Genomic DNA, 24,765 nt, shown 5'->3' on the forward strand with positions numbered 1-24,765 from the left:
TTTTAACGATAGACACACTGAGATACTATGTTTCTCATATGAAAATGTGGAATAAAATAAAAGAGAACACTCTTCATCAAAAGTATATGGATCAAGTCGTGGGTATTATTGTTGCATGATCGTTAGGAATATGTTAAATGAAATTGTTGTGAAAGGGGTAGAACTAGGAGAATATGAATACTACCTTCGTGTTATTCGTAACCGTATGCGCAACGAACTATGACCTTTTGCGCGTGCGTTTAACATCGTATACCATGTCCCATAATTTTAGGTTCGGCTATATTTTTCATGCCATATGCGTAATCAAATTATAGCGTTTACCACCGATACAAGTTTCCTTTCTATGGAATTCTCTGAAATTATATTTTCGAAAAACGTTTTCTCTTTCTTTCCTGTTCTTCTTCTTGTTCCGTAAATATTTTTTCTTTACACTAACATTCGGATAAGATAAAACGTACTTTTCTCTACCCCCTACTAATGTATAATATTTTACTTATATCCGCTGATACAGAAATGTTAGAAGTTCACGCGTAGTCTTGTATCAAACAGACTAGGTAAAACAACTTGGAAAGAAGTCTTCGTTGATACTGTGCGTGTATCTAGTGAATTTTTAGTTTTGTATATTTGAAAAGGTGATAAGAGATATAAAAAATACGTTTTAATCGTAGGAAATGAGATTTAAAAGCAAATCCCAAAGCTGAATCAAAAACATAGTAAGTATTATCAATAAACTTTCTATAAATAATATTGCAAAAATATTGTAGAGTAATTTTCATTAGATTTGTATAAGAAAAACTGATTTTTAACGGATCTTTTTCTCTCTTATCACGATAAAAATGAAATTTTTAGCCATATGTCTTGTCATATATCTTATTACCAATATATTATACTATACACATTCCATTTTTCTTTTTTTTTGTACAATTTTAGTACTAACATTGATAATCGTTTACAATGTAGCAAATGACTAACGTATAAATATAATCATTCATCGAACATTATTCGTAAAACGGAAAAATATGAGAATGATGCTTTTAATATATTTTTAAAATTTTCAAGATTCATGGTATAAAATTTACCAGCGGTAAGACGTAACGGCTCGTGTGATCTCATTATAATGAATGTTATACTTTTAATTGTACTGGGTGAACACTCGTACCAAGGAAAATGATAAATTACGTTGCAAACGTCCTGGGACAACGTGGACAAATATTCACCGGTATAACTGTATAAGAAAAGTTGGGCCAATACGACCAAAAATGCTACAGTTGTTTTCAAAAGTTGTACCATGTCGTATTGTTTGGATAACAAAAGTATATGGATACCTAAAAATTAAAAACATTATTATAATCCAGACTTAGTTTTCGTATTCTAAAAGATTAAATTACCTGCCAAACAAATGTGCAATCCATCTGCCATCAAAACTGACAATAAAACATTGTTATAAGTGTTCTCTAATCTTTGAGCAAGATCCAAAGTGTGAAAATGTCTGTTAACAAATTCATTAATTTTTTGAATACGATCTTTTGATTCGTTGGATTGAAACTGATCGAAAAATATTTTCAGGGAGTGCAATTGGCTACAAATGTGCATGGCAATGCCAAAGAAGAAAACGTCATTTCCCATATCAACAGCTATGGCATTGATCATTTGAACAGCTTGAAAAACAAATACCGTCCAATAAGTGGAAGTTGTCATATCGCCAAAGATACACATTGTTCGAAGTGGTGTTTGTCTGAAAATTTCTTCTGTCGAATTTTCATTAACCGGTTGAAAAGATATCGCAGCCATCAAAGCATCCAAAGTCATCGCAGTTATTATAATCAAACCGAATCCCATTTGTATTCGGCATAAGAGTTTACCCTGGTATGTATACTTCCATAATATTTTTTTTTCCATTGAACTATCGACCAATGTTTTCCAATCCTTGAGAGCTGACAATAGAATTATTTGCAAATCTTCACGGTGTACTTTGACCATAATTAATTTCGTTAAGCCAGCAATTGTTACTGCGGTCAATGCAAAGAAATCCAAAGTTTCGTCAGCTGTTCCACAATTCAATCGAATTTCCATCAGAACGGAAACGAGTATGCCGAACTATGATAAATGAGACAATGACGATCAATACAATTTATTATTTTTTTTAGCAATCAAATGATCTGATAGAAGTTAATTTCTTAGAACATTATTTTTCTCTCACTTCGTAAAAAGTAAAACGTACCTCCAATGCAAATGCTATGCCAAAACGTATCATCGTAAATAATCCTTCTTTTTTTAAAAATGGCCATGTGCCAGTAGTCCAAGTAATATATTTATATGTTCCTAAAGCATAATTAGCTTCGGTAGTCCAGACAACATCATCGATGTTATTCATTTTTCTTGATGCATTTGATTCATCGGAGTTAACAATAACGAAACAGTATCGTCAAATAAAAAATGATAATGATAATAATAAGATAATGTTTTTCCTAAAGTGCATCTTCAAGGTATAATTGATGTAACTGTCATATGTATTATTAATGCAAGATTTAAAAGAAAAAGTTTAAATGAAACCGATAGGATGAAGAGTAGTAAATGACATAGGAAAATATGCACGAACTTTGTAATTCGATTCCATTCGAACAAACTATCCTAACCCTCTCCCCCAACCCCATCGCGTGAGCGATAACATTATAGATAATACAGCATAATTTCACATAATATATAATATTTTGTTGACCATACGACAATATATGCTTATCGACATTATAGTATTATTCAGTAATGCGTTTTACGACGTTCCTATTTCAATGGATATATTAGAAACGAAATATTCCTTTACTTTTATGTTGTTTGAAATAAGCGAAGTTACATTAGTAAATGTTTTCCTCCAATAAAATTGTATTCCCAATTCAATTTATTTCTCTCCTGTCTATGGATATTTCTATCAACTATAGATTCGTATATTATTCATATCTCTGTTAAAAGAAATGTTGAATACGAGAAGGGTCTTTTTTTTCATCTAAGTCAGTAAATGCATTTCTGATGGCCAACTGTTGTGTGATCAATGTTTTTATTGTGGGAAGTGTTTTGTTGGTGCAATATATAAAAAAATATTTGATCAAAATAATCGTTTAATAGAATCATAGAAAAAATCCAATTGAAAGAGTTGTTAGTTACCTATGATTAAAAAAATATTAAACTTTTTTCTTGAAAATTACTTTACTTTAAATTAACAATTAACACAAATAATTATTTTCTTTCATAAAGGTAAAAAATATTAAAATAATTATATTATTCGAAAGGATTTCGTGACTTTATTGGTTGAAGAGAAGTTATTAATTATCAAGTTAAGTCGGTGCCTTTTTTAACGATGACTCGGCCAATAAAAAAGAAACCTGCACAAGTTCTGAAATTTTTTAAAATCAGCAACAATTTGGTATGTTTCCAAAAAAACAAGAAGTGACAAATGTTATTACAAAGGGTCTAACATTATTAATTGATCAAAGTTGATAAACCTATATCGACTAAGGATCATTAATGAATAGGTAAGTTGATGAATTAGTAAAGAAGAAAGTAAACACGCCGACAGTCAATAATAGAATACCTATTCATTAATTAACAATGTAACTAACTAAATAATTTCTAACAATTGGTTAAGATATTACAAAATCCTTGTATATTACGTGATAACTACATATTACGTGATGCTTTTCGTGATTATATTCATTTTACATATTTTTAAATACTTATTAACCTTTTTTCTTTACAACAATAATACGACTAGTGCATACATTTTTAATAACGAAAGGGTTAAAATTATTCAACAATATAATTATTTGATGCAACAACAAAATTTTCTACGAAAGTAATTTATTTGTTATTGATTAATAAATTCTTACTTGATACTTTATTGACTGTCGATGCATGCAGTTACAAATAAACCTAATGAAGGATACTTAAAAAGAAAAAAAACGAGATATACGTAAAATTTCAGGTGGATTCTAATTCATGAAATTTCATTTGCCGTTTTTGTAAGTCTCGTATAATTTTCAGAGACAATTTATGAAACAACGAAGAGCTTGTTCAGTCGTACAAAGCAACTCTCAGTACGGAAAAATACGAGGCTGAAGCTCTGATAATTTCTTTGAAAGTTAAAAGATTCATAGAAACAAATTTTCCTGCCGTTACTTGTCGTGGTATTCTACCATAAAACATAATGTAGGCAAGTTTTTTTATAGAACTCGTGTCAAAAGTGTACCAAGGAGAATCGTAAACACCGAGAACTATTTCGGCTGTTTTAGATTCCAACATGTCACCCGCGTAAGAATAAATAAATAATTGAACGAGTAGAGTGACGATAATGACTGCGTGTTTGGCAGCTGCAATCGTATTATTTTCATTGAGAGATACCAACATTTGAAAACCTGAAAAAAAATATAAACAAAACTTACTTTGATTCATATTACTATTATATAATAAACAATAACGAGAAAATATCATCCAAAAATTTACCCTCAACGCAAAGAAGCAAAGCACTCATCAACAATTGTATCAATATTATCACGTTAAATGCTTCTTCCAAATGATCAGCTAGATGTATCAAATGACAATGTCTCTTTACGAGTGTGCCAATTTTTTCGTTAGAACAATTCTTCTTACTTTTCAAATTGGCAAAATTTATTTTGAGTACTTCGAATTGACCGCAAAGATACATCGTAATACCGAAGAAGAAGCCATCGTTTCCACAATGTGAGGTTGCATTGACAAATATCTGCATAGCTTGAAGAATAAGAATCCCAGCACGCCAAAGTCCCGATTGTTCATCGAAAACGCAATAAGTCGATAAGAAATAAATCGATGATTCAGTGTTGTTGCTGCTCTTGTTATGATTCAAATTTAATGGTAGGACGTAATGCAACGGTAGTGTTCTGAAAACAAAACTAAAGCCAGACGCATAACCTAAATAAAGTATAGTAGATGAAACGATTTTTCCTCTGGTAGTATACTTCATTACGATTTCTCTTTGATTGGAATCTTTCAAGAAAGAAAGATCTTTGATGATAGAGGACACCAATGATCGAGTATGTTGACAATTATATCTCGTAAGCAATAATTTAGAAATACTGACGACCGATGAAAGATCCATTAAAAATGCATCCATGGTGTCATCTAGATCAACGCAATGTAGATAAACTTCCAATGATAAACTACTTATCGTACTTATCTGAACAAGATATATAATTTTAGAATGTAAAAATTCAATTTGTAAATTTATTAAAAGTAATCACAGTTAAGATAACAATAAAATTAATATCACAATAACTTGTTGACTAACTTGTATCAAAATAGCCAGAAACCAACGTAACTTTGATGACAATTTTTCAACATCGAATGGCCAAACTCCGATAAATCCAAGAAATGTTTCGTACAAGTTCAATGCATAACTAGTTTCTTCATTCCAATTTGATTTCCTCTTCATCTTGGACATCGTTTGATACAAAGAAAACTACGTTCTTTCTTTCTTCAATTGGAGTATTCGATATTATGGGAAAGAAAAAAAGCATAGTAAGCAAAGTAAGAAAGATAGACAAGTATTAGGTTCTATCTGCTTTGATCATTTATTCACGTTTAAATCGTTTTCTTTTGCTTTCTTATAAAAGTAAATGTATACAAATGTGTGGTAAGCTAAATAACACACCTTTAAAGAGCATAATATAACTACGTCATCATATTTCGTTGGAGTCTTTACTTTGGTTACGATTGATAAGTAGAAAATATCTATTTTGTTTTTTCTTTCATTTTCTAAGTCTTTCATTCATTCTTTATAAATACGTACGAGGAAAAGAAAAAGGAAAATTGATTGTAGTACGTGAACCGGTTGTTAAACTAATCAATTTTTCATAGTTCATCGTTTCTCTGATGTTTCGTGAAACTAGTACGATCGTTCAAACGATGATAGTCATTTGAAAATATGAATCATTTAGATAATACAAAAAATATTCAAATATCGGAATATTTCATTAATTGTTTTCAAATTGAAACGTTGAAAGTATTTTAATACAATATACAGTGGATCAAATAAGTATTGGCACAGCATAATTTTTGTAAATATCTTTAATTATTGAAGGAAATTGCTGACACCATGTATGTCATTTTATGTCTTTTAATGTACACTAGTTGTATACCAAAGTATATTACTTAATAATAATAATAGCAAAAATTATAAAAAGAAATAACAAAAATTTTATAGTCAAAAAAGTATTGGCACAGTAACCTCTCTAATCGTAGATTTTCAGTTTCTCTTTTTCAGACATTTCTTATACCATTTCTAAGAAGACAAATGTTAATTAACATATTATCTTGACTTCTGCATTCGATACAAGTATTTAGTTTAAATATTTATTCCACAAAGGAAACATGGTTGGAAAGACAAAAAAGCTGTCGACTGTGGTGCAAAATGAAATTATTTTTCTTCGTAAAAGGGACGACAGTTATCATCAAATTAGAGAAACTTTAAAAATTAGTTTTTTGAGTGTGAGAAATATAATTTAAAAATGTGAGAGGTTTGGCACTACTGAAAATAGACCGCGGTCAGGCCGACCGAAAATATTAACAATGAGGGAGCGGCGCGATATCATTAAACAAGTTGGAAAAAATCCATTTGTAAGTGCTCATAGATTGTTCGTTAATGTCGCAACACACTGGGGAAAGACAGTGAATCCACAAACAATTCGAAAAGTTATACATTCGGCTCACATATACGGCAGAACCACGAGAAAGAAGCCGTTCATCAATGAAGTGAATAGACAAAAATGGCTTGGATTTGCAAAAGTGTACGCAAATAAAGACATAGAATTTTGGAAAAATGTCACATTTTCTGATGAAAGTAAGTTTAATTTATTCGGATTAGATGGAGAGAAATGGATGGAAAATCAGATGAAAAAAAGTACACTTTTACTAGTGTTTTAAAGTACAGTTTTACTAGTGTACATTAAAAGACATAAAATGACATACATGGTGTCAGCAATTTCCTTCAATAATTAAAGATATTTACAAAAATTGTGGTGTGCCAATACTTATTTGATCCACTGTAACTCCGATGATAAAAATGAAGTGTATTGTAAATGAATAAAAAAACAAGGAAGTTATTTTGTAAAGACACGTATTGAATGAAACATTGAAAAAATACGAATAATAAAAAAATGTTACATTAATTACATATATATATATATATGTAAACTGTGACATTTTATTCTTATCAATATAAAAATTAAAACATTATGTGTATAGGTAGTAGATTATTATTAGGCGTTTGTGGAAAGTTATTTTAAGCGAGGAACATACAAAACTATTGTATAATCAATAGATAAGTAAATAAGCCTTAATTATACCTTTTCATTGACGTATTCCAAATAAAATTACCTATTCCGGTCTAATAATAAATGATAAAGAGAAACTTGATGATAAGCCTACGTACCTTTCAAATACTAAATAAAATTTCTACTAATTATACAAATATTTGGATGAACATTTTCCTTCGTAAATTCGTTACGGCTTAATGAACAATTAAGTGTAAGTATGACAATTTCGTTTATCGGTAAATTTTGTGAAAAAAAAAATTAAAAAAAAAGGAAAAACGTAACTTTGTTCATTATTTGTCACGTTAAGTTGGTATAATATTTTTTCTTAAGTGCATTTTGGCATGAAAAATAAATAATAATATATATCAAACACTTCTTACAGCAGAAAATATAAACGTTTTAACCCATTTTATTTTTTAAAACAATAAAACATAAACAAACAAAATGATGACTCAGGTGGTTAAAATATTTGCCATATTTTGTAGATTATATTTGTATCAGCATATTTTTTAATGCCACGTAGCATAATGAACTACTTAAAGAATACGACGAAAAAAACAAATAGGTTAATCAAATAGTAATGTACGTAAATATCATATTATAATGATCAAAACGTACACTTATGTATATTGATTTTCGTTATCACACGCGTACCATCGATTACGTTTGAAAAAGATAACTCTTTATTTTTCCTCAAACCAATGCGTGTATCTCATTTCGCTTACCTTTTGGAATAAAAAAAAATAAATAAATAAAAAATAAAATACACATCGGAAATTCATAATAATTATTTATCAAGAACCACGCGCATTTAAACGACGATTCGTGCAATGGAAAAAAAAAAATAAATAAAAATAATAATAAATACATCCATGAAGGAATGCAAGCGATCATCTGACACTTAAATCCTGGCACCGAGCCACACTTTGGAACCGGTTGAATGTTCCTTCCTGGCATTGTATCGAGCAAGGTGCGACCTTGGTACTTGGAATCGAATGGCTAATAATGTTACCATCCACGGATTTTAGTTCCCCCTAATTTTTTGGGGAGGTCAATGACTCGATCGTCCCTCGGAGCCATTTTTACGGAGACCGTACCGTTAAGAAACCGACCATTTCAATATTTCCTAATATCTTGTCGTATTCTGGTTATATACAAACATTTTTCTTTTTTCAAAATAATAATTCATCTTCTTCTCTTTTCGTTTTTTTTTTTTTTATAACATTTTTTTTTCCAATTATGAATATATGCGAGTGTAGAATTAAATAATAAAAAAATATATATGTATGAAAATTTGAAATCAAACGGAAGTAGTATTTAGTTGAGATCGATTAAAATTGGTTATTTAAAATTAAAATTAAAATTAAAATTAAAATTAAAATTAAAATTAAATATATAAATTATAATAATAAAATAAAATAAAAATTAATATAATAATAAATTATAATAATAAAATAGAATTAAAGTTAAAATTAAAATTAAATATATAAATTATAATAATATAATAAAATTAAAATTAAATAAAAAAAAAAAAATAATTAAAAAGAAAGGGACACGTGAAAGGAAAAGAAAAAAGAAAAAGAAAAAAAAGGTGACGGTGCTGTATCGTATTCGTTTTTAATAATGCGTCCTCCTGCTCGTCCCGTCTTGTTCAGCTCGTACATTCGTAGGCCAGGTAAGCTTGTTCGCTCAGGTAAGTAAGTACCGTTCGTCCAGCTACGTTGAACACCAGTCACGCCACAACCTTTGCTGTGTCAAGTGTATGGTAGTCGAGAAGAGAGAACTGCTGAATCTTTCTAGTCGACGACCAGCGTCTTCTTCTTCTTCTTCTTCTTCTTCTTCTTCTTCATTATCTTCTTTTTCACTGGAATTCATTCGACGAAAAGACGATTTTCTACTTTACGATTTGGAATATAAAAAAGCAACAGATTAAAACACATCTCTCCGTTTATTGGTAAATTATTTTTATATTTATTATTAAATACAATTTTTGTATACAATAATTCGTAGAAATTATATTACATGTATATAGGAATTTTTGATATAGAAAATTAATTGAATAATTAATGTTTAATATATTGAATAATGAAGTTATTTATTATTTGTTTCAATATTTTTTATTAATGATTATCGTATGAATTTTATATGAGTGTTTATTTATTTATCGTCAATATTTTTGTTTATTTCAATATTTCAATCAAATGTTCAAAAAATAATAAAAGGTGTTTAATGTTTTTTCGAAGAATCGATCAATGTGTGTACATTCGTTTTTCGAATCCGTTTGAATTTTTTTACATATTTCGTATTTTTTTTGCAAATTTTCTAACTGTTCGTTCTACTTGATAACGATTGTTGTGCACTTATTACAACACAGTCGTCATTTGTGATAGTAAAGTTTCCGAACCAGTTAACCATTTTAATTACCGTCGTTACCTCGAAATCCAAACAACCGTACATACACACACATTTTTATCTTCCGTTTTCTTGTTCTTTTTTCAAACATTTAAGACGATCAACTATTTTCGATTTTTCGAGTCCATGTACCACGCTCAGTTATTTTATTTTGATAGACGTTTAATGAAAAGTAAAATTCATTAAACAGTATTCATGCTTCTTAGTTGGAAATTATTAATTAGGAAGTAACAGGATCTAAAGTCATTCAGTTTTAATACTCACAAAAGTGATTAATTATTTTAATAGGATAATTTTTGTTATATTCACGAACTATGAATTGCACAGAATTAGTTGCAGGAATTAATTAATAACACTGCAAATTTATTAATTGCAAAAACACGATTTTATTTCTTAACATTCTTTAATCAATCGCTACGACACACATAGCACAGAGTACCTTATTTCAAAAAAATGTCAACTGTCAACTGACAGTAACCTTTTAAATAATACATCAGTAGGTATCTCTTGTTGGTGTTTACAACTTGCGATCAACCGAAAATAACAATACATCAGTTTTCATAAGATAATCAGTTGTGTTCAGTGTGTTTGTGTATGTGTATGTGTATATGTGTGTGTATATATATATATATATATATATATATATATATATATATATATATACATTTATTAATTTATAAACAACTAATTTAATCAAATACTAAATTCTTAACATAGATATAATAAATATTAATTAACTTGTAAATCAATAATTCATAGTTTGATATGTTACATCTTTCCATTGAAAAATACAAAATAACAAATATTCTTAACATTTAACATAACATTTATCTGCTCTAAGAAATAAGTTAATAACACGTAATACCTAATAATATGGTTCGATTATAATAGCACTATAATAACTGTTTCGACAACGTACTTATAAGTCAAGGTTTAACTTTATCAACAAGTTGATAAGGAAATAATTATTTTAATGCTTTTCGAAAAAAAATGTATTCCTTTTTGTGTGAAAAATGTGAAGTAATGCAAACATCATTTAAAAAAAAAAAGAAACAAACTTTTCGCTGTAAAACTTATTATAATGTTGTCTAAAGTAAATAATCAAAGCAACTGTTAAATTATTTTCGTGCAATATCGAAAGAGACCTCGCATGTTCTTTTTAACGGCACGCGTTATTAAACATGCACGGCATTGAACTCTTCTTTGCCGTTCCGGTTCGTCGTGAAGCATACGAATGTGGAAGAATTGTAGCGTTTATTTTCAGAAGGGAAAAAGAAAAAAGAAAAAAAGAAAAGAAAAGAAAAGAAAACAGGCAAATAAAATTCTTAATTCCTCGTTTATTAAAGAGAAAAATGTAATAAGCTCGTTGTTTTAAGTAAAAAATTACGGTTTACGATTATAAATGAAAATACGAATTGAAATATCTTGACGAATACAACTCGTGTTCTTTGGTTATAAGTTGAAAAAAAAAAGGTTCATCGATTTTTTTTCATCGACAATATAAGTGTTATAATATATTGTATTATACAATGTACGGTTCTTTTGAAAACAGTTGACATGTGTGACTAATGCTTACAGAGAATTATGTTTCTTTCTCAGCTTAATCCCCAATGTGATTATTTCCTTTTTTTTTCTCAAATCATTGATCGATAACTCGACAATACGATCCGTTACATCGTTAACTCGACTCTGTCTTGAACATCTGCTTTACATGGGATGAAAAGTGAGTCATACAAAAAAACAAAATAAAATACACAGTACGGTGTATAGAAATGAATGATTGAAATATTTAAAAAAAAAAAGAAGAAGAAGAAGAAGATGTTGAATCCTTACAGTACACACGTTTATAACAACTCAAACAAACTTTGTATCAAATGTACATCGATATATGAAAGTTAATAGAAATAAATGATTATTGTTTGTTTGTTTGTTCATTCGATTTAGTTGATAGAAAATTGAAAGAAGATTTTTTTTTTCAAATAAAATAACAAAAGTGGACACACAGTCAATCGAAGTGAGTTTGGCGCGTTGGAGGAGCAATGACTAACAACACAGCTCGTACCGTTAGAACGAATCGTTACCCAAGCCTAGAGAATGCCAATTTCATGCGGTTTACGGTACTCAAATTGCGCGTTAGGGGGATATACATTGAAGTTTATAGCGATCAAGTTCGTCCTTACTTTTCGAAACGTGATAAATTTGCCGAGTCATAGGTGAAGAAGACACCATCACACATACACACTTACACACAGTAAACGTATTTGTACAGATTTAATATCCTTTGGTGAAAGGATTGGATTTGTTCGAAAGATAAACATCGAAACGTATGACTCACGATCGAAGATATAAATCCTAATTAAAAACTTTCTTAAGTGTATTACATGCATTTTTTCTATGATGAAAATTATAATCGTAGGATCGTTAGACAAATTAGAAAAAACAAATCTTTTTCCATTGGATGAAATATTTAAAATCATTAAAATGGGCCGCAGTTGTTCTGTGGCATCCTAAAATAACTCGACCAGAATCGAGAGATCCGGTTGAAGGAATCTTCGAGGAGGGGGGTCAACGACACCTACGTACCTTATTCTTGTGTCTCGTTTCAAAATCATCCTCGATGGGATATTCAGTGTTTTGAGAAGAATAATGATGTTAGAATATAAATTGAAAAAAAAAATACCGTTTGAACAATCATATTATAAAAAAAATCTTGTTTACAGATAAGACACATGCCAAGGATGATGTGGCTAGTACTGTCCAGAACATGGTTCCTATTTTTTCTGCTAGCAGTTGGTCGTTGCGAAACCGATGACAACAATCATGACATGTCTAGCGCTTTTATCGAAGCTGCCAAGACATTTCTAACGGATAAAGATGCGGTCGGTGGACTGAAGAATGCGGCAAGTGCTTTCGTACAATCGGACGTTGGCAAGCAGGTAAACAAATTATCTTATTTTCCTGTGATTTGTATCTTTTTCCGTAAAAGTCTTTTCTTTTAACTACTACTTTTGATAAAAAAAAAAAATAAAAGATCAGTGATAGTATAACGGGAAACGTCAAATCCGAGGATAATGGATTAGAACAGATACTTTTGAAAGTTGGTAATATGTTAACCAACGATGGAAACGATCCTAATGATATATCTTGGGGTTCATTGATAAATACTTTCTCATCGATGACTGGATTAGCTGATAAGAAAAGGACAGCCAGAAATGTACCGGATAACCAAGAAGAACAAGGAATTAGTTTTGAAAATATGATCAATTTTGGTAGCATGTTGTTGGGACAACATGGCAACGGTGAATCATTATTAGGTTTTTTACCTATGATCATGGATACTTTTAATAATCCCGGTTTACCAGGTGATTCTACGAAAAAACACGATCATTCAGGACATTCGTGGTTCTTGCCACCAATTATGGAACATGTTCATGTCATGTGGGATCATTTCAGGTATTTTGTTTTACAATTTTAATGATTAATCTCAATTTTTCTTTTATTTAATTAAATACATCTTACAATATTAAAATAATAATTATTTGCAGTAATTCCGAGTTGGCTCATGCCATTTGGAAAAAGAGCGGTCTGTCGGAATTCGTCGCACAAATGTCGGACGAAAAGGGTAACATAGAATACGAGAAAATTCTTGGAAGTTTTGAAAATCCTTCGTTGCGTAGACGTTGGATCAAATTGTTAACTAATTTTGTTGCCGAATGGATAGCTCATGTTTCCGATCCTGTTACAAGACAACGTTACTTGACGACTATCCAATTCGTTGGTAACAGTTTTCTCAAATCTCAGGGATATCCAAGATCAGTCATGTTCGATGCTAACAAACCAACCGAAAGCATTTCTAGGTTCGTATTTTAATCATTTTAAACATTTTTATCAATTGTATTAATTTCATTCAATAATCGTATTAAATTAAAATAGATTGTTGAATGTTGCTGCAAGGAAACATTTAAATATGAAGATAGATAGTAGTCAATACGTTAGACCAGCAATAGCTTACATTCAAGAACTCGTCAATTTGGCTTCTGAAAAAGGTTTCATTATGTCAAAAATAAGTGCCAGAGAACTCAGTAACAAATTGAGTGATACAATCAATAACGATATAGTTGAACCTATTCTAAGAGTAAGTATAACAATGATATATCTATCTTATTAATGAATTTATCGATTAATTCATCCGTTATTATATTAACAGTCTCATCGTGCATACAAATGGGCAATCAAAGAGCCACAATGCGCTACTCAAATACTTTGTACGTTAAACAAAAAGAATGAAAATGATGTACCAATGTTACGTACTACGATAACGAAAATTGTAAGTTTTCCAACAGCTTGGTTAGTTAGTAATAAAATAAATGTTAACTTTTGGGCACTTTACGGATCATTGATGGAACACGATGGATGTATCGTAAGTAATATTTAACGTTAATTCATAATAATTATGATGAATTATTCTTAAATGTTTTTTTTCCATTACTTTTTCTTTAGAACAAATATCCAGCCGATTGTACGTCATTCCACGAAGAAGAAATCCGAGTAACTACCGAAAATATAGAGCACAATGAACTATGAAAATTTCGTGATAAGAACGTGTAAGAACTTTATGTTTTTTTTTTGTATTATTAATTGTGGGGAAAAGTTGGTTGTCCTGATATATCAAAAAGAGACGTTTTTTTTTTCAAAATAAAAATCAAGACACTTCGCTGCCAGTGCCTGCCAGTGAACGTTTTTACCAATTGCAATGATGTTTTTAAATAATATCTTTTGTAATGTATGTACATACGAGGAAGTTAAGGCCGCGATTAATCGTGAGTGTTTTATATATGTCATACAAAGAGTTAATAATAATAATAATAATAATAATAATAATAATAATAATAATAATAATAATAATAATAATAATAATAATAATAATTTAGATAACACTAGTAGCTACTTGGTGCGAAAAGTAGCTAACCAATCTCATTTGTGGTGTACTTCTTTTTGTTTTGTTTTGTTATAGTTTCAAAAGTAAAAATAGTGTATAGTTACAAAAGTTATGAACATTTTACGTTCGGTAAAATTTGTTTATATGGATTTATGCATTTATGCGTCGAATCAAGTGTTGGTTAATAATTACCACATCTTCGTTTATTTTAATCCTTTCACAATAGTGAGGAAAGTTATTAGCTTAATTTAATTGGAATATATATATATATATATATATATATATAGTTTATTCTTTTTAACTTTATTTTATCAAACTTATCGCTAATTCATATTCTTTGTAAGTAGTCGATCTTAAATTATCGTCCTTTCTTTGAAATATAAATCAATGCAACAACATAATGCGATCGCTAATAATCAGAGGAAAAAAAGTATTGGAGCGATCGAAAGTGGACTTAATAATAATAATAATAATAATAATAATAATAATAATAATAATAATAATAAAAGCATTTTATCAATGTGTCCTCTTGTAAATATTAGATAAAAGCAATAAATAAATGATAAGTTGAATGTAAGTAGAAGAAGCTGTACAGATCTTATAGGGGGTGATCATTATTTCTTTTTCATATTTTTACACGCCCATTCCAGGCCTTCCTAAAAATAAATAGAAAAAAGTAAATATATATTTATAATATTTATATTCTCATCAATTATATAAATATAATAGTAAAAGTTTAACCTTAACACCCTTTCCTTCTGTCGCAACGCAAGATTGTATCTGCCAATCGCGATCTTTGATGTTGTAAAGTCCTAGACCCTCGGCTATTTCCGCTGCTGTCACTGATTGACCTAAATCCTGTTTATTAGCGTATACCAGCAATGGAACACCACTGAGCTTTTCCTCCAATAATAACTCCGAAAGTTCCTGACCTGTTTCTTCTAATCTTGTGATATCTGCACTGTCTACAACATAAATCTGAACAACAACAAAATCAATAAAATATTTTATTGACGTTCCTTTTCTATTAAGGATGAACCAGAAAGTCGTGAGTTTATTGTGTTGATTCAAATTATTGTTAGATTCAATTTTTTTGAAATAAATAAAATTATTTAATATACAAGTAAAATATTAATTTAACAACTTGTTAACAATTGTTAACCGTTATTTCACCCTAATATTTATTAAAACAACGTATAATATAATACATTCCTACATCTGTGAACGAGTGGTAACGCAAAAAATATTAAGAAACCATATAAAAAATTTACTTACGAGAACGTCGGTATTTTCGAAATAATTTCGCCAATAAGGACGAATCTTCCTTGCACCACCTATATCCCAAACATTTAATTTGAATCCTTCACTTTGTACACTTTTTATATTGAAACCTTGCGTAGGTGTGACCTTTAAAAATTTCATATCATCATAATTATTCCTCTTGCCGTTTACAAAATTATTTAAAAAAATCATAAATATATAAATTCACCTGTGTAATATCTTCGCTAGCCAATGACTTTAATATCGTTGTTTTTCCAGCATTATCCAAACCTAAAAGTAATAGGCGTAATTCTTTTTCCGGATTAGAACGTAATTTTCGCAAAATTGATAAAAGACCCTGAAAAGAAAAATGCAATAAAAATCTAATTAATCAACATAAATGATGTAAGCTACATAATCAGAAAGAGATATGAGATTTGCAATTGAATTATTCGGACGATCGATAAAACACTTTCACCATCAACAACGAAAAGATGTTATTTTCCAGAGTATATTTTAATAGTTATAATTTCAAGAATATATTAATTATCTAATCAATTTATTTAACACACGAATTTTGTTAAAAAATTTAAATATATAAGTCCAATTTTGTATCAAACTCATTTTTATCGTAATTCATTTAATCACTAAACAATACTGCAAAATTTGTATAACACATATATGTTTTTAATTATTATACGTTATAAATTATTAATAACACTTCCTATATTTATATATTATTTTAAAATGATATTAGTATTTCAATTTTTTTTAATATAAATTTATATTTCTACAGCCAATTTTTAGCCTCGCTTTTTAACACATTGCAGAGGTTAAAAAAAGTGATGCGTTGTGTTCTACTTTGTATAAATATTATAATATATATTATATATAAATATATATATATATATATATATATATATATATATATATATATATATATATATATATATATATATATGTTGTGTAAGAATCAAGAGTGCATAATATTGTGCATTTATTTAAATTTATAGAAGTTTCTTTATTGTTACCATTTTTTTTCTTTTAAAAATAATCACCAATACAGGAATAAAATTGTTATATTAGGATAGCTTACTATGGAACGTACTATGCGACTCTGTTATGTCTGAACTATGCGATACTTGTTGTGGTTCTTTATCGTATCCAAGGAAACGAATGCATGCCATCTGTACCTTTTAGCCAATATTCAACCCTTATATTCTATTTTTCTAAAATTTCTTTGATAACTGATATCTAATATGCTAGTAAAAAAAAAAGTAAATAATATACGATTTAAACATACAGTATTGTGTATTTCTTTTTTTATATTAATATAAAATAATAAAATAAATTCGTGATTTAATGGCCAAGTCTGCAGGAAGAGATAGTAATGTATATTAAAATAAGTATATTATTATAATTAAATATAAGTATAAGTAAAATATAGTAAAAAATATAATTTATTTACACTAACTAATAATTAATAATTGTTAAATTAATTTAAAATGTTCAGTCGACTTTCAAGAATAATAAAAATCAATCAAAATTAATAAAAAAATATCTAATATTAATAACATATATATTATGAAAGATATTTAAACGCCATTCTCTTGATTTGAAGTTCGTACTTTTATTTTCTAATTTTCAATAGAAATCCGGATATTCCAGTGATTAGGATCGTTTTCTTCCTATTGGAAAAATGAAAGAAATTCAAGCAAAACGCGTGATTATAAAATAGGTAAAAAATTACGAAAAAAAATTACGTGTCTTCACCATTTAGAACGCTAATTGATTGAAAATTACGCAAGTAATAGCCAATCAAAGTACAAAAAATAAGTAAATACTGTTGGTAAGAAAATTCAAGATTCAATAATAAGTTACTATCGTATTTACCATCGGATAACTAATTGTCGGTAAGTTACCATCAGATCTGTAATGGTCCGTAATTTTACGATAAATTTTAAGATAAATTATCATCAGATTGTTTATGAAAGTTGCAATTTAAATGCACATATGAAAAACATTTGTTTAATAACTGTGCATATATATATTACTATTATAAAAATATGTAAATATAAATATAAATATAATTAAATAAATAAAAATAAATAGATATGAAAAATAAAATAACTTAAAAAGAAAAATTTTGTTATATCTAAAAATACATTTGTTATAAAGAAAGATAACGTATTTTATTTTATTTTAGAGGTACTTAAGTGGTCTTAGCAATAATGCTCGTGAGTAATAGCAATTACGTTTCTTTTTATGTTCCTTTCTTTATTTTTTCTTCATTTATGAGCCTAGTACCTTAAAAATTACAGCTACAATATATTTTTCGCTATTTTTTTTCTTTTTTTTTTTATCATTATCTATAGGATATTTACAGCCGAGGAAAGTTGTTCCACGGTTCTCAAGGTAAAGAGTATTATTTTATTTTACAGAATTCACGTATGTTTACAATTTTACAATTTCGAATGACTAAACAGTTGACCTTTTTTTTTTAAATTATTACCGTTCTTTCAAATCACGGCGATGTAACATTTTTTTAAAATTTATTTTATTTCTTATCGTTAAACATATTTCAAATTGAAATTAACGAAACGTTTATTACTCGTCCCGGCACAATGATATAGGTATTTTTATTATTTTATTAATTTAAACAGTAAAAGATTTCGTGATCATCATAATTACGTTAGTGTCAAATTAATTCTGTAATTTGCATATAATTTATTATATAAAGATCACATTTTTATGGACACTATTTTTAATTCATTTTATTTTTTAACGATAAACGCGAAATAATTCAAAATATACACGACGATACTAATTCAATAAAGATCTGTGATTTAATATAATCTTTTTTAATTTTATTTTAAATGAAATATTTCTAAATGAAATTTCCTTTAATATAAATTAAAACGGATAGAGGAACAAAATTTGAGATCGTATCAATAAGATAAATCTACAATACAATTGTACAATTGGGTGCACATAATTGATCGTAGTTCATGAAATCGAGGAAGACTTTCGAATGGGTTGTGTGTCACGTATATAGGTATGTATGTTCATTCGTTCGTTATAAAGCAAATTTAATGAAAAACGATTCTTTGAAGTGGTTTTTGGCTTTTTTATTATTTTTTTTTTTTTAATTTAATTTTATTTTATTTTATTTTATGTCATTTTGTCAATTTTTCAGTCACGTCGAGATTTTCTTTCACTTATTATTATTATATATATATATATATATTTTTTTTTTCATGTATAACTTATGTTCAATTACATAATATTATTTTATTACATACATTCGAATGTTGTTGTTTTTTTTTTTTTTAGCACAATTTAACTTAAACGAATAATGGAGTATTTACAGATTTGTTGTTTGTGTATAGAGATTATAGATTGTAACATTGAAACAGCATTAAGATTGTATAATTTATAAAGGTACACGTTGCAGTCTTTTATAATTTATTCTCTTTTTTTTCACATGTGACTAGAAATATTTCGCATAATATTTATTCGAGATACGTAAATTTCTTAAGTATGTATGTGTGTATGTATACATATATATTTATACTTATTAAATTAAAATGAGAATCTTCTTGACCGATTTTTATTTAACATTTCATTTTTCAAACATCTTTTTATTTTATGAGAAATTGATGGTGCATATTTGCATATCTCGTAGCAATTCTGAAATCCAATTAACGAGATAAAATTGAATCTCATTTAACGAATAATGTTGTAAATAACCATTATTTTTCCCTCTTTTTTTTTAATAATACATTTGAATAGGTCAATTACACGATTTTTCTAAATCATTAGAGATATTTTTCCTTTTGGCTTTATATTATTATTATTATTATTATTATTATTATTTATATTCTTGTAATTTTTTTCTCGGCATTTTGGTTAAACGGACTAAAATTTCATCTCTCTCCTTTGATTTTCGTTCATAGATTTCGATGGACGTAGTACTATATATGATTTACGAAGATTAAATAATAATTCAATTAGATGCCTTGGAGAATGATTTTCCGAAATATTACACACTCCAAAGACCCTGAACGAACGCGTTTATTACCACAAGTCATTCGAATAAAATTATTCGCATGTTAAGATATTATTATCATCATCATTATCATATCTCACTCAAATTTATTTAATTATGATATAATATTTCATTCGTTTATATTTTTTTTTTGTTTTTATCAAATATCTGATAACGCGTTTTAATTTTATATTTTATTGAAAAAGATTATGAAACCGATTGAAGATCATAAATACCAAAAAGACAAATTTAAACAAATGTAATGCAAAAGAACGAACGATTAGATGATTAATTGTAATAATTAAATAAATTAAACTATTAATTATACCTTTCTTCTCATACCTTGGCATACGAATATTTTTATGAATTATTGTATTTAACGCAACGTACTTTAGGATATGCAAGTATAGCGTAATATATTTTATCAAGGTCTAAGCTAGTTATTATTCCGAATCTTGCATTTTATCGATTCGAAATTACTGCATTCTATTCTTTTTTATATTTTTTTTTTTAATTTATTTCTCGTTTGCAAAACTCGAGATTTTTCTTTTCTTTTTTTTTTTTTTTGTCAAGATATGAAAGAGAAAAAAGTGTACTTTAAAGTCTTTGGAGTATAAATCATGTCCATCATGTTTCGTTTTATTATTTCTTTTTTTTTTTTATTGTTAAATCTTTTAACCTTTTTTTTCGTTTTATTACATGTTTTTTTTTGGTCGCGCGTCTTAAAGTTTTTTTTTTCTTTTTTTTTTTTTTACGTAAAAAGTATCCAAAGCTCTAGAGAATCGTTCGTTTTCACGTTATTATTATTTTTTTTTTTCTTCTTTTTTTTTCAATATCAAAAATTGCTTCCTAATTTTGTGCGATACGTAGCACACGTGATAATACATATTATCATAATTAATATTAGATTTCATTTCGAATATATTTGCTTATTATTATATACACATATGCGCGTCGGTATCGCATCATTGATAAGTATTAGTATTACGTTTTCATTATGGATTTAGATTAATTTTATAATATATATATATATGTGTGTGTGTATTTACCTAATTGTGATTTTTTTTTTAACACCGCTCGAACGGCAGAAAATTCGTAATTAGCAAAAAATGAGATGATTTTTTTCTTTCCAATGTTTTTCAATACTGATCTCAAGATTTCAAATGTAGCGTAACAATTATCACTATACTGCATAAATATTTAACAATACTTTGAACAGATAGATAAAAAGAGAAAGAGAGAGAGAGATGGAGAAAGATAAGAAATGTGTAAAAAAGCAAGAAACAAACGAAAATTTATTTCGAAATGTTTCTTTCTTTTAAAACTAATATATATTAACGTTATTTCATATCCATTATGAATTCGTTATCTCAATTATCGTAAAGTAATTATTAGGAAAATGTCAACGTTGTTATCAACTTGTTAGAAGTCGAGTATAGAACGTTAAGGCCGGCGATACATGTAAAATAAAAATAAAATCGAATTTTTTTTTTCATAAATAGTTAGTTTACCATCTTAAAAATATGTCTGTAAATTTTTAGAATGAAATTCGCATTATTTATCGATTAAAAATTCATTTAAGTGCTCCGCCTCAACTCGGCGCTAGACGCGAACGCTAAATTTTGAACGCGTTTTTCTCGAAACGACTTTTTTCAAACTGTGGTGAAAGATAACTCAAAAAGGTTTCAACCGATTCTTATGAAATTTAGCACACATTTTCTTTATAGTATTAGCTTCTAGTTGAACTTTAAAAATGCCACAAAAATTTTCCAAAATTGCCATTTTTGACACAAAAACCGTTAAAAAAGAGGGTCAAAAATCAGACTTTTTTGTCTGAGTGGTGCCAATTTACGATTTTTTGACTTTTTAGTTTTTCCTTAGTTCAACTAGAAGATACATGTTTTATGAACACGTTCCGACCCTTTTTTTCAAATTTAGATTGCTGTAACTAAAGCTAAAAATCACCATGATTGATGCGTTTCGCCGCGAGGGCCTCAGGAGATTAGTTACTACGGCGGCCATTTTGAAAAAAAAAGAAAAAAAATCAGATTCTTATATTTTAATATGTAATGAATAAACATGCTGAATTTCAAAACGATTCATTTATTCCTTCCATTTTAAATAAGCCTCTGAAAAACGATCAAAATTTAGGCGTTTACATGTATCGCCGGCCTTAAGGAAAAAAAAAGTAAATATAACAACATAAAAATAAAACATAATACTTAAAAAGGGAGAAAAATAAAAATTGAAGGAAAAAAGTATTTTAGTTGAAAAGTATCAAAAAGGTTTCGCATAAAAATAAACTGATTATATTACATTATCAATTTATAATACTAATGGTAATTATATCTACCTACCTACCTACCTATCTACCTATCTACCTACCTACCTATGGGGTAATTTGCATAGAGTATATTTATTGAGATACAAATAAATGAAATTAATTGTATAATTTATGAATTTAACACAAACACGTGTTTAATGAGATCACTTGTTCCCGTATTCAATCTTGTCATACGTAAATCCTTTCTTTCTGTTTTTTTCTTTTCTTTGTTTTTCTTTTTTCTTTTCTTTGGAATGATGCATTTCCCATATAATACACAAATGCACGTGTAAAATGTGTATTTAACCAGTTAACTGCATTTTGAAAGTGCGCACCACTGTGTGTCGTTAAAAATCGACCGATGACAAGTCGTGGGGTTAAAATTGTTTCATTTTAAGGATAAAATGAATTAAAAATAACAAAAAAAATATAAAAAATAGTAATTTAAAATTCTTGAAACTCTTCTTACTCTTATCTTAAAATTTGAGAATTATGTTTTCCATTTTTCACAAAAAATACAATATAAATAGCACATGGTCGCTACTTTTTACGAAATGACGGATATAATCGTCACGACATAAAATTTTGTCACATCTTCATGACGGATATAATCGTCAACACACATTTAACTGGTTAATACTCATACGGATGGTATATTATTATCATATCACGCGTCCCGGAAACGTATGGCTCTTTCACGACGTGGCCCTGAACGGGCCCCTGGGTGACGTCACATTCCCCCAGTATTATAGCTAGGTAGACCAGTTCCAGACACACAGATACCCCCATCGCTGCTTTGGCTGACACTGCTATAACTAACGCTACTCGTTTGTCCGCTAGTTCCCATTCCGGAAACGTACTGAAATCAGAACAAACATCACGAATTCGAATTATATATATATACATATATCACTTTTTATATTTTTTTATTTTTTCCTTTCTTTATCATTGTACCCAAAATTTATCAATAAATTACGTAGATACATAATAGTAGAGTGCACTGCCAACGAGATGTATTATATATATAAAGGAATAAATGTGTGTTATTAAAATGGTGTGATAAAAAACATCGATAGAATTTAATTGATGATTAAATCTTTCATTAAATATATATATAAAAATATAGAAACAACAAAATACTAAACAGCAAATTTGTTTTTGAATATTTTTAATTAATAACAAAAATGTTAATTTTATACGAATATTATTACATACTAATATATTATACAGATATTAAAATGGTATGATAAAAAACATCGAAAGAATTTAATTGATGATTAAATCTTTGATTAAATATATATAAAAATATAGAAACAACAAAATACCAAACAGCAAATTAGTTTTGAATATTTTTAATTAATTACAAAAATGTTAATTTTATAGAAATATTATTAAACACACTAATATATTATACAGATATTAAAACAGTGTGATAAAAAACATCGAAAGAATTTAATTGATGATTAAATCTTTAATTAAATAGAAAATTAATAATAATAATAATATAGAAACAACAAAATACCAAACTGCGAATTAGTTTTGAATATTTTTAATTAATTACAAATATGTTAATTTTATACGAATATTATTAGACTCACTGATATATTATACATGATTCTAACCAACACATTTGTGTATGATTTAATGATTTGACTAACTTAATAATCGTAAACCAGAATATGTTGGTTTGATTTTATTAAAAATTGTTTTCTCGTTTTGAAGTAGAAGAAAATTAATGTTACACGAAACGATACCGAACAATTCTCAATCGTCGCATTACCGTGAGTGTGCTTTTGTGTATGTGTATGTGTATGTGTATGTGTATGTGTATGTGTATGTGTATGTGCATGTGTATGTGAATATGTCACATAATTGTACGCACGTTTATTATTTAAATAATGAGTGTTGAGTTTTGTTGTTCGCGTAAGGTATTATAGTTTAGTATTTGCGTACGCTTTTTTCATGCGTGTATATACGCCCAATTGGTTAGAAAATGTGTTCCGTAGAATTTTTAACACTTTCGTCCTTAAAACTTCCTTCATCATTCATATTATTCGTAGTAATAACGCATGTGATACGAAAAAAAATCCCAATAAAATGAATAAAGAGAAAGATAATATAGCATGTGATCATTTGCTTATACAATCTTTCTACAAGATTTTTATGAATATTAGAAGTAGATAATTTTAAATTATTAAAAAAAATATTGCGTAGTAATTATTCTAAAAAAAAAGAAATTTGTTAGTACCTATAATTAATAAATTTAACTTCTATTTTATAAATTAATAAATATTATAAATTCATTCTTTTTAATGAACAAAAATATTGCGTAATAATTATTATAGATTACGATTGATAATAAAAATAATAAATTTGTTAGTATAATTAATAAATTTAACTTTTATTATAATTTAATAAATTTTGTTAATTCTTTTTTTTG

At 27.8% G+C, this 24,765-nt stretch overlaps 5 protein-coding genes across 16 annotated transcripts in view; 1 reads left to right on the plus strand and 4 right to left on the minus strand.

Moving 5' to 3' along the window:
- Positions 1 to 962: 962 nt before the first annotated feature.
- LOC107067828 (odorant receptor 10-like) lies at positions 963 to 4,443 on the minus strand. The gene is made up of 5 exons (XM_089172403.1): positions 4,434 to 4,443; positions 4,070 to 4,361; positions 2,222 to 2,378; positions 1,389 to 2,097; positions 963 to 1,325 (listed from the first exon to the last, which is right to left on the minus strand). Exons 1-5 carry the CDS (start codon positions 4,441 to 4,443, stop codon positions 985 to 987), a joined length of 1,509 nt encoding a protein of 502 aa, XP_089028529.1. The 3' UTR covers positions 963 to 984.
- Positions 4,363 to 5,461, minus strand: LOC149032717 (uncharacterized). Its single transcript, XM_089172404.1, has 2 exons — positions 5,318 to 5,461; positions 4,363 to 5,206 (listed from the first exon to the last, which is right to left on the minus strand). Exons 1-2 carry the CDS (start codon positions 5,459 to 5,461, stop codon positions 4,451 to 4,453), a joined length of 900 nt encoding a protein of 299 aa, XP_089028530.1. The 3' UTR covers positions 4,363 to 4,450.
- A 3,551-nt stretch (positions 5,462 to 9,012) lies between these two features.
- On the plus strand, positions 9,013 to 14,457 carry LOC107067825 (uncharacterized). The gene is made up of 7 exons (XM_015323667.2): positions 9,013 to 9,297; positions 12,476 to 12,691; positions 12,787 to 13,208; positions 13,301 to 13,612; positions 13,689 to 13,890; positions 13,963 to 14,175; positions 14,256 to 14,457. Exons 2-7 carry the CDS (start codon positions 12,485 to 12,487, stop codon positions 14,337 to 14,339), a joined length of 1,440 nt encoding a protein of 479 aa, XP_015179153.1. The 5' UTR covers positions 9,013 to 9,297; positions 12,476 to 12,484; the 3' UTR covers positions 14,340 to 14,457.
- Positions 14,458 to 14,978: 521 nt separating this feature from the next.
- LOC107067829 (ADP-ribosylation factor-like protein 3) lies at positions 14,979 to 21,784 on the minus strand. The gene is made up of 5 exons (XM_089172405.1): positions 21,693 to 21,784; positions 16,184 to 16,337; positions 15,970 to 16,101; positions 15,436 to 15,672; positions 14,979 to 15,350 (listed from the first exon to the last, which is right to left on the minus strand). The coding sequence occupies exons 1-5, from the start codon at positions 21,782 to 21,784 to the stop codon at positions 15,309 to 15,311; spliced, it is 657 nt and encodes a 218-aa protein (XP_089028531.1). The 3' UTR covers positions 14,979 to 15,308.
- Dop1R2 (dopamine receptor 2) overlaps positions 18,362 to 24,765 on the minus strand; it is a 74,780-nt gene continuing 68,376 nt past the window's right edge. For 11 of the 12 annotated variants that reach the window (XM_089172320.1, XM_089172317.1, XM_089172321.1 and 8 more), the window contains one exon: positions 18,362 to 23,184. In XM_089172320.1, the coding sequence (XP_089028446.1) occupies positions 22,959 to 23,184 (226 nt within the window). In that variant the 3' untranslated portion in view covers positions 18,362 to 22,958. The remainder of the gene's footprint in view (positions 23,185 to 24,765) is intronic. The other variant, XR_016176514.1, reaches the window with a different exon arrangement.

Source organism: Polistes dominula, unplaced genomic scaffold, assembly GCF_049000335.1.
Source record: "Polistes dominula isolate Pdom_NZ unplaced genomic scaffold, Pdom_raw_medaka contig_73, whole genome shotgun sequence".
Classification (NCBI taxonomy): domain Eukaryota; kingdom Metazoa; phylum Arthropoda; class Insecta; order Hymenoptera; family Vespidae; genus Polistes; species Polistes dominula.